Source organism: Rhinoderma darwinii, chromosome 13, assembly GCF_050947455.1.
Source record: "Rhinoderma darwinii isolate aRhiDar2 chromosome 13, aRhiDar2.hap1, whole genome shotgun sequence".
NCBI classification, from domain to species: Eukaryota; Metazoa; Chordata; class Amphibia; order Anura; family Rhinodermatidae; genus Rhinoderma; species Rhinoderma darwinii.
The window spans coordinates 7,807,496-7,823,774 of NC_134699.1; the positions used below are offsets into that span (position 1 = coordinate 7,807,496).

The 16,279-nt window shown below is 45.9% G+C and overlaps 1 protein-coding gene across 3 annotated transcripts in view; it reads right to left on the reverse strand.

Annotated features, from left to right (window-relative positions):
- The window catches only part of LOC142666055 (sterile alpha motif domain-containing protein 10-like), a 38,004-nt gene extending 21,728 nt beyond the window's left edge, over positions 1–16,276 (reverse strand). The window contains exons 1-2 of one of the 3 annotated variants that reach the window (XM_075845933.1): positions 16,257–16,276; positions 15,906–15,970 (exon numbers count right to left, since the gene is read on the reverse strand). In XM_075845933.1, coding sequence (XP_075702048.1) covers positions 15,906–15,951 — 46 coding nt within the window. In that variant the 5' untranslated portion in view covers positions 15,952–15,970; positions 16,257–16,276. Of the gene's footprint in view, positions 1–3,820; positions 4,051–12,250; positions 12,322–15,905; positions 15,971–16,256 lie in introns of those variants that run through there. The other 2 variants (XM_075845932.1, XM_075845931.1) reach the window with 2 other exon arrangements.
- Between the last annotated feature and the right edge of the window lie 3 nt (positions 16,277–16,279).

Here is a 16,279-nt window from a genome sequence, read left to right on the forward strand (position 1 = left end):
GCTATTGATGATATGAGCAGTCTCTCTTCTGATGTGTTGTCTCTTGCTCACCAGTGCTATTGATGATATGAGCGGTCTCTCTTCTGATGTGTGGTCTCTTCCTCACCAGTGCTATTGATGATATGAGCAGTCTCTCTTCTGATGTGTTGTCTCTTGCTCACCAGTGCTATTGATGATATGAGCAGTCTCTCTTCTGATGTGTGGTCTCTTGATCACCAGTGCTATTGATGATATGAGCAGTCTCTCTTCTGATGTGTTGTCTCTTGCTCACCAGTGCTATTGATGATATGAGCTGTCTCTCTTCTGATGTGTGGTCTCTTGCTCACCAGTGCTATTGATGATATGAGCGGTCTCTCTTCTGATGTGTGGTCTCTTGCTCACCAGTGCTATTGATGATATGAGCAGTCTCTCTTCTGATGTGTGGTCTCTTGATCACCAGTGCTATTGATGATATGAGCTGTCTCTCTTCTGATGTGTGGTCTCTTGCTCACCAGTGCTATTGATGATATGAGCTGTCTCTCTTCTGATGTGTGGTCTCTTCCTCACCAGTGCTATTGATGATATGAGCTGTCTCTCTTCTGATGTGTTGTCTCTTCCTCACCAGTGCTATTGATGATATGAGCGGTCTCTCTTCTGATGTGTGGTCTCTTGATCACCAGTGCTATTGATGATATGAGCGGTCTCTCTTCTGGTGTGTTGTCTCTTGATCACCAGTGCTATTGATGATATGAGCGGTCTCTCTTCTGATGTGTGGTCTCTTGCTCACCAGTGCTATTGATGATATGAGCTGTCTCTCTTCTGATGTGTGGTCTCTTGCTCACCAGTGCTTTTGATGATATGAGCTGTCTCTCTTCTGATGTGTGGTCTCTTGCTCACCAGTGCTATTGATGATATGAGCGGTCTCTCTTCTGATGTGTGGTCTCTTGATCACCAGTGCTATTGATGATATGAGCTGTCTCTCTTCTGATGTGTGGTCTCTTGCTCACCAGTGCTATTGATGATATGAGCTGTCTCTCTTCTGATGTGTGGTCTCTTGCTCACCAGTGCTATTGATGATATGAGCTGTCTCTCTTCTGATGTGTGGTCTCTTGCTCACCAGTGCTATTGATGATATGAGCGGTCTCTCTTCTGATGTGTGGTCTCTTGATCACCAGTGCTATTGATGATATGAGCGGTCTCTCTTCTGATGTGTTGTCTCTTGATCACAAGTGCTATTGGTAGCATGGGCTGTCTTTCTAAGAGATGAGCGGTGTCTCGTACAATAGTGCTATTGGTGGGATTTGCTGCCTATCCTTTGCTCTTCTCCTTCAGAGTATCTGGTGAGATAATCAGTCTTTACTGTAGAGCGGTCACACACAGTTTAGACGGCCGTATGGTGAACGACTGGTCGTAATAGTTGGTCTAAGAAGGTCCTTGACATCTCCACACATCACATCTCCATGAATAGATCTCTGCCTTGTTCTGTGACCGCGGCAGAAGCAGCAAATGTTGATGAGATCACAACAGTTGGCACAAGTCAACTGGTCGGTCGACCAGTGTTCCGGGAGTAGATAGACTTTTCGACATGTGTTTCTACCTTTGGTCGTCACACTCTATGTAGTTGGCAGAAACTGGTCTAAATCGGCCGTCATGGCCATCCAACATGACTAGTGTATAGGCAGCTCGAGATCTTTTGAAGCTTTCCTGGTCATGGAGGGCTCCATCACTGAAATGCTTACTGTAACTTCAATAGTTTGCTCTGTCTCGTATAGACCTGGCCCAGACCTTTGACCCCTAAAGATAGACTATGTCATGAAACGTTAAGCTATGGATTATTGAGATCATCATGGTATAAGGAGAAAGGTCTGTGGTTTATTCAGAATGTCACTAATATGATAAAAATGGTCTATGGTTTGGTAAGAAGATTCATAGTTTGGTGAGATAACCAAGGTTGGGTTCGAATTTCTATGGTTTGGTCCGAAGATCATGGTTTGGCAAGATGATGAATAGCTTATAAGATATTCTATGGTCTTTGACTTGGTCAGTAGTTTGGCGAGTTGATTTATGGTTTAGGTAGAAGATCTATAATTTGATAAGATGGTCCATGGTTTGGTGAGATGGTCCATGGTTTGGCGAGATGGTCCATGGTTTGGCGAGATGGTCCATGGTATGGCGAGATGATCCATGGTATGGCGAGAAGGTCCATGGTATGGCGAGAAGGTCCATGGTATGGCGAGATGGTCCATGGTATGGCGAGATGGTCCATGGTATGGCGAGATGGTCCCTGGTTTGGCGAGATGGTCTATGGTTTGTCTCAAAACTCAAATGGGGTTGTCCAAGTCTGACAATCCCCTTGAAAAATGATGTGCTCTCTTGGATAAACTTTATTTATACAGTCGTAGGAAACTTCAGTAACACACAGCAAATATGCAGCAGCACAGGAAATATACCCCTTGCGTTATCCTGCCAGTACAATAAGAGAGGATCACATTGAAAGCCTAGCTGCTCAGCCATCACTATATCGTGCTTCGGTCTCCCTCTGTAGGGGAGGGGGTTCAGTCTCTTGAGCGGGGGAGGGAGGATTCGCTTCTGAGTGCCGAGCTCTGTGCCCTGCAGGCTGAGTGGGGACGTGCCAGGGACAAGCTGGTGGATCCCATTGGGATAATGGATAGCGACAGACACTTTTGCATTATTTATAAACAGTATTGAATACATATACTTGTATGTCAGTTCCTATATATGCATCTACATTGTTACAGGTGTATTTAAAGGAACAGATCCATTTAAATTAGGCTCTCTCTAAAATGCCCTAATAAAGATGGTGCATCAAGTAAATGGCCTCCAGAGCAGCGTACGAAGGGAGGAAAATTGTAATTGAAGTCCCATATACCGGATATTGGATTCCCGAAGCCGCTATTCGATTGTCGCAGGCTAGATTGGAGTTTGAACTCTAAGGGATCCCCTGGTTTTAACCCTTAACTGACGCAAGGAGGTACAGACTTTGCTGCATGAGTATCCCCAGGTTGAAGTCCCCAGAATAGTCTCGAATTGGCCGCATTAGCGCTGCTGGGGCAGTGGCGTGATCCGGAACGAAGCCGGGATTAGTCACCAGGAAAGCAGACAGGATGTGGCAAGCCAAGGGTTGAGTCAGGAGATAGCCGGAAGTCAGGACCAGGAAAAGTACCATAAGTACCAGGCGTGGTATCAAAAGCACAAGGCAGGAACAAGGTCAAGATCAATAAATAGCAATATAAACGTACAGGAACAGAGATAGTATAAGATGTACCGCAATTACCAGGAAAAGCATGGCAGGACAGTTCCCCTTTAAATAGGCTACCAGGTATGACGTCATCCTCGGCGCCGGTTGCCTTGGCAATCCAGAACTTCTGTACTGCCGGAGCACACCGCGGCGGAAGACAGAGGCGGGAGGAAAAAACTCATCTAGTTGTCTACTAACCGGACACAGCCCTCGGCAAGAACCAAAGTGATAACGTGCCCAACAGCAACCATGGCTTCCCTGCCTCTTCAACTGCAGTTTATGGCAGTCTATAGTCTGCAAATAAAATGTACGGTAAAATCTATAGTTGGAGAAGGAGGGAAGCCATAGGAAATGTATATTTTCCTGGCAATCCTACTTTTTGTAACAGATCTAATAATAAAATGATGTCAGGGGATTGAAACTTATTTCCCCTTTAATTTGCTAAATGATCTGGGAAGATGAAGGTCCTGATCGACCTCCAATCTTCCGTAGTCCGAATGGCATATAAGTTGATATTATTATTACACATCCTACCACTCACCCCCTTCCTACTGATCTATCTTTATAAGGGGCAGTACTCACTGTAGTTCTGAACCAGGCAGCTCAGGATGAACCTTTCCAGTAGAGATCTCCTACAACATGTCCTCATAGATCCTGAGGAAGTGACCCAACGTTTTAAGAGAAAGTTTCCAAAATCAAAAATTCATGACGGATGTCTTTCAGTACCCGGAGCAATCACACACATGGGGGCTAGAAGCTGGTTTGGAGAGGACAGTGCCCTTTATGTTTGACTGTCTGATGCACAGATCCACCATCTCAATGATATCTGAATGTGTCTGTGTTGAGAATGACTTTGTTGTGACTACAGAGACTGGCAGGAACCCCCAATACCCAGTGACCTCTGATCTGAGGCTTTCATGGCGAGCACAGTCCTGGCATTGTCTCCATTTCCTGCGCCTGTGTCCCGGGCACTTTCTCCCAGCTCTTTGCTTAGTGAATTGTAATGCCACAGACATAAAGTGAAGGAGGAGAGGAGGGCATCGTGCCCCCACTGCATTCTTATGCGTGGCGCGTCATGCCATGCTAACCCTTCACGCTGCGTGCCTGCAAAATATAACATGGGGTGAACCAACTATACCATTCACCGGTCAGTCCAACTATTGCTACTCTCTGGGATCTCCTATGTAGATCCGCTTTATACCCTCGCGGAGTACGAGAATTTGGGTGCCAGGTCCCTGTTCACATGTGCAGTCACTCACCATTAAAATGAATGGATGACGCAGAAACAGCACCCCAGTTCTTGAGATCCACGGATAAGAAGGTAGGTCTAGTGGCCATAAAACTCTATGGTGAGAATACCAATGCCCCCAACTGCCGTGCGGGACCCCTACTCCAGTGATAAAAAAACAAAAAAAAGGATGTCCATGTGTAAGCTCAGTGGTTGTCAGCTCCCCTCCCCCACTGGGAGATCTCCTAGGCTAGATAGAAGACACTAAGAGTCATGGTCCCCAATTTAGGAACCATGATAAATGCACTCAGTAAAATAAATTCCTAGACCAGGGGTCAGCGGCGCTCCAGCTGTTGTGAAACGACAAACTCCAGCATGCCCATAACAGCCTGCGCCTGTCATGGGCATGCTGGGAATCGTAGTTTGAGAACAGCTGGAGTGCCGCTGGTGGGAGACCCTCGACCGAGACATTATTTATAGGAGTTATCCCAACAGGACCACCCCCGTCCATATGTCCTGTTTGGACATTTGAACGTCTTGGAGGGGGGGGGTCCCCTGTTCGTAACCCCCCTCTATGAGCTAAAGTCGCTCTGGCAAACTCGAGACGTCCATTTATTACATTCATCTGAATCTGTAAAGTCATCAGTTTGCCAGGTATCTTGGCAGTCAGAGCCGCTCAGATTAAAGGGGTTGTCTGTGAGGAGTCCACTCCTTTAGTTTGTCATTGGTTTTACCATTCTAAAGTCTGACTCCTCTTACTGTAAAGAATCCTGGTCACGTGCATAAACGGCATGTCATGGCTACAGGACAAGTCAACGAAGACCGGTGGGCAGCACCGGAGCTACAGCGCTGAAACGGCGGGAGATTGAATAGCTCTTAGCCTTTAATGGATCAACGTACATTATGGAGCGGATCTGCGGCGATCCCACCAGTGAGAATCCTCCTGTAATCAGCTGAGGGGGAACTACTATACGAAAGAGGTGTCCTATCTTCAAGTGCCCATCCACTCAGTGTCCGCAAGCCCCCCTAGCTACGCCGCCGCCGCCGCCAATCAGACCTTTACCATGACTGACTAACAAGTCATAAAAGTAATTTTTGGGGCACTTTGCATTTATGAGGTGGCAGCTGCCATTGGATGGACAGTAGAGAAAGCTCCTCCGCACTGCAGCTCTAGTATAGGACAGATGTCTGGAACAAGGAAATTTACTATAATTGCTCCATTATCTATATTTAGTTCCACTTCTGTACGAATTCTTTGGCGCTTCTGTATTATCTGCCCGGAATAGTTGCTTCTTTTTCTTGTATTTCATGCGCAGCTGTTCCAAGGGATAATTAGTTTGGAAATGATTTAGCCGTCCATAACTGCGGAAACTTTAAGGACAGGAGGGTCAATTTAGGTCACTGTAAACCTAAACTATGTAACGTAAGAAACTATGGGGGGGGGGGGGGTTTATAAGAAGGAATGCACCCTGCATACCCTGCTGGTTCAGCGTCTGCACAAAGCTTGCTCCGGTGACTGCCATTCTGGGAAGTGGCTCCTTTACACCTCGCAAGTGAAAAAACTAACTAAGCTTTTAGGGGGGTATCTGTGGACAAACTTGCTGACTGTTTCCAATACCAAACAGCAGACTTACTCTTTACAGTCCAGTTCATGGGAAAGTCCAGTGAAAATCAGGACTGCTGGGTGGTATGGGATGCCCTCGTTTGCCATAAAATTGCTTGGAGACCCTTTAAGGGGGCCCACGGTCTCCGGGACTGGGCTTCACATCAGAAGACATTCATGGCCAACAGATAACGACTAACTCATGTATTTTTGGCGGATCACTAAATTTCTCCCCCAAAAAAACCTGATGCCTGAGTTATATTGCCCCTCGCTATCTACAGAGATAAACATGCATGCCGGGTTGATTCAAATGTAGTTCTCTTATCTTGACCAATCAGAATCTAGCTTCTATTCATTTAGCGCAGGTTGGAAAATGAAAGGGGAGACCTAATTGGATGCCAAGAGGAACCACTGCAGTGATTTCCATAGACATTCTCCATTGTATATAGAAAACTAATTGGCATACTCATTGCATAGCAGAGCTGGGCACGGCTCTCTCTCCCCCACATCGGCGAGTCTTAGGTGTCAGTACCACTTTTCTACACGCTCTACTTATAATTTTTCACGGCTACGCAAAATTTGGATTTCCTTAGAAATAATCCGCTCTGTAATCCATGTCAATAGAACTGCAGTTATTTATAGACACTTCAAAGAAATTGCGAAAAGAAGTGACGCCACGTGGTAGAGCAAGATAAGTCCTCGGGATGTGGATACAGCTGAATAATATGGCGGAGCTGGTTCTGCCGTACACTCTTGTGGGCCGCAGACCACTTCAGGCCTGTGGCCTTTGAGACGCTGGAAACTCTGCAACGGGCAGGAGCGATGCATTGACCTCATCACGCCCGCCTGCGTCGAGCCGCCAACATCGTGGGTTACATATTGGAAACGTAGCCTATAACATCGCGTGAACGGTGTTAGGGGAGTATTTATTTTTAGTATTTTTCAGGGGCACTTTTTCTGCGTAGGGGCACTAAGGGGGCATTTTCACTGTGTGGGGTCAGTACGGAGGCACTATTACTGTGTAGGGTCAGTAAGGAGGCACTATTACTGTGTAGGGTCAGTAAGGAGGCACTATTACTGTGTAGGGTCAGTAAGGAGGCACTATTACTGTGTAGGGTCAGTAAGGAGGCACTATTACTGTGTAGGGTCAGTAAGGAGGCACTATTACTGTGTAGGGTCAGTAAGGAGGCACTATTACTGTGTGGGTTCGGTACGGAGGCACTATTACTGTGTAGGGTCAGTAAGGAGGCACTATTACTGTGTAGGGTCAGTATGGAGGCACTATTACTGTGTAGGGTCAGTAAGGAGGCACTATTACTGTGTAGGGTCAGTAAGGAGGCACTATTACTGTGTGGGTTCGGTACGGAGGCACTATTACTGTTTAGGGTCAGTAAGGAGGCACTATTACTGTGTAGGGTCAGTAAGGAGGCACTATTACTGTGTAGGGTCAGTAAGGAGGCACTATTACTGTGTGGTGTCCGTACTGAGGCACTATTACTGTGTAGGGTCAGTAAGGAGGCACTATTACTGTGTAGGGTCAGTAAGGAGGCACTATTACTGTGTAGGGTCAGTAAGGAGGCACTATTACTGTGTGGGTTCGGTACGGAGGCACTATTACTGTGTAGGGTCAGTAAGGAGGCACTATTACTGTGTAGGGTCAGTATGGAGGCACTATTACTGTGTAGGGTCAGTAAGGAGGCACTATTACTGTGTAGGGTCAGTAAGGAGGCACTATTACTGTGTAGGGTCAGTAAGGAGGCACTATTACTGTGTAGGGTCAGTAAGGAGGCACTATTACTGTGTGGGGTCAGTAAGGAGGCACTATTACTGTGTGGGTTCGGTACGGAGGCACTATTACTGTTTAGGGTCAGTAAGGAGGCACTATTACTGTGTAGGGTCAGTAAGGAGGCACTATTACTGTGTAGGGTCAGTAAGGAGGCACTATTACTGTGTGGGTTCGGTACGGAGGCACTATTACTGTTTAGGGTCAGTAAGGAGGCACTATTACTGTGTAGGGTCAGTAAGGAGGCACTATTACTGTGTAGGGTCAGTAAGGAGGCACTATTACTGTGTGGGGTCCGTACGGAGGCACTATTACTGTGTAGGGTCAGTAAGGAGGCACTATTACTGTGTGGGTTCGGTACGGAGGCACTATTACTGTTTAGGGTCAGTAAGGAGGCACTATTACTGTGTAGGGTCAGTAAGGAGGCACTATTACTGTGTAGGGTCAGTAAGGAGGCACTATTACTGTGTGGGGTCCGTACGGAGGCACTATTACTGTGTAGGGTCAGTAAGGAGGCACTATTACTGTGGGTTCGGTACGGAGGCACTATTACTGTTTAGGGTCAGTAAGGAGGCACTATTACTGTGTAGGGTCAGTAAGGAGGCACTATTACTGTGTAGGGTCAGTAAGGAGGCACTATTACTGTGTAGGGTCAGTAAGGAGGCACTATTACTGTTTAGGGTCAGTAAGGAGGCACTATTACTGTGTAGGGTCAGTAAGGAGGCACTATTACTGTGTAGGGTCAGTAAGGAGGCACTATTACTGTGTAGGGTCAGTAAGGAGGCACTATTACTGTGTAGGGTCAGTAAGGAGGCACTATTACTGTGTAGGGTCAGTAAGGAGGCACTATTACTGTGTAGGGTCAGTAAGGAGGCACTATTACTGTGTGGGGTCCGTACGGAGGCACTATTACTGTGTAGGGTCAGTAAGGAGGCACTATTACTGTGTAGGGTCAGTAAGGAGGCACTATTACTGTGTAGGGTCAGTAAGGAGGCACTATTACTGTGTAGGGTCAGTAAGGAGGCACTATTACTGTGTGGGGTCCGTACGGAGGCACTATTACTGTGTAGGGTCAGTAAGGAGGCAATATTACTGTGTGGGGTCAGTACGGAGGCACTATTACTGTGTAGGGTCAGTAACGAGGCATTATTACTGTGTTGGGGGCACTAAGGTGGTATTTTTAGTATGTAAAAGCATTACTGTTTTGTGGGGGCCACAAAGGCGGCACTAATATGGTATAGGGGCAGTAAGGGGGTCACTATTATGGGCATTATTACTGCCGAGACACAAAGGGGGCACTGTGACCGTGTGGAGTCACTAAGGGGCAATATTACCATATGGGTGACACGAAGGAGGCACTAATATGGTGTAGGGGCAGTAAGGCGGCATGATTACTGTGGGGGCACTATTACTGTGTGGACATAAAGGGGGCTCTGTGACTGTGTGGAGTCACTAAGGGGCAATATTATTATATGGGTGACACTAAGTAGGCACTATTACTGTGTAGGGGCAGTAAGAGGGCAGTTTTACGGTGTTGGGGGCGCTATTACTGTGTGCGGACACAAAGGGGGGCACTGTAACTGTGCGGAGGCACTAAGGGGACACTATTACTGTGCATGCAAGATCTTAAAAGCGCTCTCCATATTGAAGGAGCCTGATTTGCATTATCATCCACTTGATCGGAGTACTATTCCAGTCTTTTGGAGGAGGCTTAAGCTGCCCTGGGGGCAATGGACTCTATTAATACAAAGCTTCCTTCCAGCGCGAACACTCAAAGGCCCGGCATTGTGTATAGTGTCCTCACGGCCCTGTCGCTGCTTTGTGCGGAGTGGGACAAGGACCTGTAGATAACAGCAGAACGTCTATGTAACAGTGAAAAGCTCTGCGACGGCAGCGGAAAGTCCTTATCTCGCCTTTCAAGAGCCACTGGGAATGAACAGACAGATGCTGAATACTTATGTATGCGGAAAAAAAATATTCACCATGAATGTGGGCACTTATTTAAAATGTCACAAAAAACTATTTACGGGGGCAGTGCGGGTGTTTAACTGAGCTGCCAAAGGAGTAATTGGACTTGATATATTTTTATTATTTTTGTATTATAATTTTTTGGGGGGGGGGGAGGATTAACAAAATAATCGCCATGTTGGTGGCGAATTGTGTAGGGCCTAGACCATGGATATGAACGACATACCTCCAAATCCCCTTCACACAGCCATACAGTTACGTGATAACATTCTGCTGCCTGCAGTCACCACTAGGGGGAGCTCACTACATACAGATATATACAGCTCCCATAGAGAGTTACATTATAACATTCTGCTGTCTGAAGTCTCTACTAAAGGGGAGCTCACTACATACAGATATACACAGCGCTCTCAGAGTTACATGATAACATTCTGCTGTCTGCAGCCACCACTAGAGGGAGCTCACTACATACAGATTGTAGCGTCCACGGCCGCGGACCATCCGGATTACTCACCCCCCGACGGTCTCAGCCATGGATCTGTGAGCGCTGGCCCGCATCTCCTCCCCAGCGCTCCGTTCTGCTGTGTCCCGTAGGATGCGCGCACGCTCGTGCCTGGTATTAAAGGGCCAGCGCGCGCACATGAAAATAATCATCAATTAACCCATGATCACCTTGGACTATATGAAGGGCTCTGCCCTTTCACTCATTGCCTGAGCGTTGTTGTGTTTACCAGTGTTAGTCTTGCAAATGGTCCCTTAGTGTTATCCTGTTCCCATACCTGCCACCTGTATCCCGTGCTACCGTTGTTCCTGTGCCACGCCTGCTTTGTTACACTACGCCTGGTGTCTGCTGCCAAGGTTCCATCTGAGCCTAGCCATTACTACTGTCTGAACTTCTACAGGTACCCTTGTGCTTGGACTATATAGACATTGACTTGGTACGCTGTTTGGCCAGCTGCTATCCCGCTACGGCCCAGTGGGTCCACATGACATACCCACAGATCGTGACACGGATATATACAGCTCCCATAAAGTCACATGATAACATTCTGCTGCCTGCAGCCACAGCTAGGGGGAGATCACCACATACAGATATATACAGCTCCCATAGCGTTACATGATAATTTTCTGCTGCCTGCAGCCACCATGAGAGGGCGCTCACTACATACAGATATACGCAGCTCCCATAGTTACATAACATTCTGCTCCTGCAGCCACCACTAGGGGGAGCTCACTGCATACAGATATATACAGCTACCCAGAGCCGTGACTAGAAACTACGGGGCCCCATACCAAACTTATGAATGGGGCCATTGAGCATTTACCAGCTTCGTGTGAAGTCAGGCTTACTGGTCGAGTCGTAGTTAAAAAAAAAAACACAACCAGCATGACGGACAAATGATCAGAGAATGCCGGGATAATGGTAATGAAAATGCAGAATGGGAGTATAGGTGGCATCAAACCCTAGATCAGATCCAAAAATTCATTCAGACCCCATATCAGACGCTATATCAGACCCCATATCAGACGCCATATCAGACGCCATATCAGACGCCATATCAGACGCCATATCAGACGCCATATCAGACACCATATTAGACGCCATATCAGACGCCATATCAGACGCCATATCAGACACCATATCAGACGCCTAGATTTACTCACCGCTCCTCACGCTAAACTTCTCTTCTTTCACATACAAGGTCCTTGTGTGCCAGACCCTGAAGTTACACCTATGGGCCGCCTAGGCTATGGGGCCCGTTCGACCGATGCGACCCCTGTATTTACGCCACTACTGTTCCCATTAAACTCAATAATAAATCCATCTTCAGTAATCTCCAAAAATCCCCCTAGGAGTGGCCGTATCAGAAAAACAAATCTCTGCCCCTATAAATGTATATACAATATACTATAGAATTCTGATGCCGGATTATCAGATAATCTGGACTATAGAAACATGTGATACTTGTTAAGGTGGTGAACCAAGCCCAAAATATAAGTCAAAAATCTTCCGATTCTGGTCTGCTGAAATTTACTATTATACGGCAAGTGCCAGATTATCAGACTTTCTGGATTATTGGATTAAAAGGGATTCAACTGTATATAATATAATTGTGAATAATTTCATTTGTTTTACTTAAATATGCGTAAACCGCTAATAATATGTATTTTTCGGCCACGGTCAGCGCTCGTTTTTACGCTATTGACACGCTCGGGAAGAATAACGCCTATTAAAATATGAAGAAAAGAATTAAAATAAATGAAAAAAAATAATTGAACGATATAAGAAAATGAATATTTTGGAGCCTCAAGAAGCCGAAGCGGCGATGAGCAATGAAAGGGTTAACCGATGCGGCTAGAACGCAGCAGGGAAAACGCGTCGCAAACTTCAAAGCAATACGGTAGAAAGGCAGAAAGCAATCCTCTTACTATAAAAGCTTCCAGGGATAAGGAGATTCCAGCTCTGCAGACAATCCCGTGACATGGGGTACGAGGTCACATGGGGTATTAGGACGGACAGATCCGCAATCCCTAAACTGCTTCATCAGTCCCTGGTATCAGCAGTCCTACAGTATGGGGGATGGGGAGGTTCTCTCTAAAATATTCATTTATAGGAAGAATTCCCGACCGGAAATCCTATACTTTATAATAGAAATCTGATTAGAATTTTTGCAGGATCGGTCAAACGTTAGAATCGCTTTTTTTCTGCACCTCCCCCATTTCTTTCTATATAAATGTGGGCATTAGGGTTTGCCACTCGCAAAGCGCACCGATGCCTAACGCAACCCACACACGGAGCGGATTCACACGCGTTTTCCACGTGCGTGTATCTGAAACGCGCGTGTGAATGCAGCCTTAGGCCGCGTTCACACGTAGCTTAAACGCCGCAGATTTTCCGCAACGTATTTCATTGCGGAAAATCTGCAGCATAATACAGTGGCAACAGAGTGGACGAGAATTTAACAAATCTCCACGCGCTGCGTAAAAAAAAAAACGTTCATAAATTGACCTGTGGTGCGTTTTTTAAATCCGTAGCGTGTCAATTTCTGTTGTGGGTTTTCTCCATCGAATTCAATGAAGAGGTAAAACCTGTAACATTGCGCCGCAAAAAAAATCGCAACTCAGAGAAAAAAATAAAATACTATACTTACCCAGAATTCTCTGCTTCTGCGTTCAGCCCGGTCTTTAGGGACGACGTTTCATCCCATGTGACTGTTGCAGCCAATCACAAGCTACAGCGTTTACATGGGCTGTCATCGCAGGAGGCCGGGCCGCAGGACATCAGAGGGACGCGTCGCCATCGCTACGGGTAAGTATAGACTTTTTTTACGTGAAGTTTTCCGCAGCGGATATTCTGGCTGAAAAAATGCACCACAATTTGGTGCGGTTATAGGTCATAAAGGATCAAGATAGGAGTTTCTATGGGAGCGTTGTCTGTAGTCGGAGGGGGGAGGGGCCGCAGAAGAACCTACAGAACACCTGTTCATGATATATGGAGTGTCACGTTGCTAAGGTTACAACCGTTCCTAAAGACAAACAGACCAAATCACATGATTGCTGGCGGTAGTAGGAACAGGAACACACCGGGCTACAAAGAGGAGAAGCAATTAATCAGATCAAAGGCTACGTACACCTTTGAAAGCTGTATCGTGCACTGAGATCTGAATCCGTCAGTCCCGTGGAACTGACAGGTTCGGTGTCAGCGGGTCCGGAGCGGTTACCGAGCGCATCTAAGTTCATAACTTAGATGTGATCGATAACAGGTGGATCCTGGGTGTCAGAAAGACGTAGGACCCGCTGACACTGAACCCGTCAGTTCCACGGGACTGACGGATTCAGGTTTCAGCGCTAGATGCAGCTGCTCTATATACAAGATACAAAGCAGCTGTATCTCAAAAAGTAAAAATTATTTTTAATAAAAACTAATTCGAAAGTTGGAACAAACACACTGATACACATTTTTATTTAAAATAAAAGTTTGCAAAGGTGTTCACAGCCTTTAAGTTGGCCATATACATAATATAGTTGGCAGCCGGATGATCAATCAACCACCCAACATCTATCGCCTCGACTCCCCCATAAACATGAATGTTCTTGGCGCCACTTATATCAATTACCCAATGGCAGTAATTGAGGGACATTTGGGCTGTCCCCATCCACTTTAGATTGTCGGAGGATCCATAGAATATGGAAAACCCCTTCCCTATGCCCTATTAAAGGGGCTCTCCCTACTTGTTAGAAGGGTCCCTTGACAATAACTACTGAGACCCCCAGCGATCAGCTCTAATCTGCAGGAAAATCTTTCCATACGTATTCAATTTCCCTGCAGCACCACCACAGGATAAATTAAGTATTACACAGTGTCCATTCAGATCAATGGGTTGTCTGTGTAATACAGGACAGGACAGGTCCTCCAGAGCGAAAGACGCTCTTTGTAACCGTTTTTCCCTTTATTAACCCAGAATTTTTTCATCTCTGTATGTGCCGTTCCCACACAGACCAAATGAAGCTCGTTCGTAGAGCGAAAGCCGGTGCCGTTTTCATGTGGACCGGACAGTAAGATGACGACTTCCGGCCGCGGCTTCCGGCCATATGTTCGACCAGCGGAGGCGGCGGCAGCAGCAGGTAATTTATGTTCGTGTATGTGATGAGTGTATTAAGTTTGTGTATGTTCGTGTTATACTGTCTGCTGAGCCCTGTATCTAATCCTCCTACACTGTGCAGTCGCTCATAAAATGGCGGCACACAGTGTAGGAGGTTTGAAGATATTCAAACCCCTCCTTCTCCTGGCACTAGTCACAATAAGGGAGGGGGGATTGTGTAAGGACACTAGAGCGAGTGTGTCCACCCCAAATTTGCAGCATAAATCAATGAGGTTGCTTTACCACAGTGACCATGCTGCAATTTTGTGAACTGCTCCCTCTAGTGGCCAGCACATGGAAATGTTATAAATTAGAATCTAATTTATAATATTTCCTGACTTGTGAAAAAATTAAAACAATGTGTAATCACTTAAATACTAATTGTTTAACTGAAGAAAAAAAAAATTATTCTAATGACACATTCCCTTTAAGATCTATGGAGGTAATAGAGGGGTGTCCCAACATTTAGACCTTCTTATATTACCCATAGTAGAAAGCCACTGGTTGGGTGGGTCACAACCACTTCGTCCTTGCGATCGCAGTCAACCCCGCCGACAACATGCCATCAATGTCTGTACACGGAATACCCCTTTGGGCCCCATGCACTCGACCGTGAGATCGCCCGTAATTACGGGCCAATTAGTTTCTATGGCCGACGTATATTTACGGGAAGGTGTCCGTGCTGTAGAAACTTTCCGAAAAAAATAGGACATTTCCTATTTTTTTATTCTATGGACCGCGCTCCCATACTTTACAATGGGAGCACGGCCGGTAATTACGGTCGTGTGCATGGGGCCTTAATGTTTTGTCAAAGGATTTTTATGTCTCGAACGCACCCTACATCATGGAATTAAATCACACACACTGACAATATATAGTTAACTCAGGATTTTCACGGTAAAGCTGGCGCTGTCTTCCGGGAGGATTTTTCACACTTTTTTTTTTTTAATTCTATAAATATTCAATGAAACAGTCGTCATGAAGAAAAGCAGATTTGCATAAATTAGCATGAGCTTTTAATCGGAGTCTAACAGAACAACAGTGCCCCTAGTGGACGGAGGAAGGAATGGCGGTTTCTGTTCAGCAGGGGTCTGCACCTTTCGGCACTCCAGCAGATGTGAAACTACAATTCCCAGCATGCCCTGACAGCCTGGAATAAAATAGCTTTTGGTCAAAGCATGCTGGGAATTGTAGTTTGACAACAAATGCCGAAAGATTTTCATTGGAGACCATGACCCCTCTGAAGATCGCGATGAATTGTGTCAAATGACAAACTCAGCTCCGCGGATCTGACAGAAGAACCACAGAAGTGATGCACAGATCAAGCTCTGCTACATCTGGTGTATTGTGATTCAGCGCCATCTATAGACAACTATAGGGTACTACATCATTTCAAACATTTTTATTTGGCAATATTTTTTGGGTGAAATTATTTTACTCACCAATAACATGATTTCTGGTATTCATTAATGTTCTTATCATCCGCATGACAGTCCACAACCTTGTACTGATAACAATATGGAAAGAAATGCAATGATATTCACTACTAATAACAATAATTGATTAAAAGTTTGACTGAAATTGCCCGCTTAAATTCATGGGAACACTGAGATATGCTCTGAGGCTGGACTTTAGGCCTGTGTGAGGGATTATATGTTCCGTTTATGAAGAATTAATGGAAATTATGGCGAAAAAAACTGCAGGACAAGCAGTAACAGAGCGACCATTTTCCAGAAGCCCACATTCCTTTCCTGTCTCCGTCAAGATGGCGATGTTTCCCCCCTAGTGCTCACCTCTATGATTACCCTGTGACAGG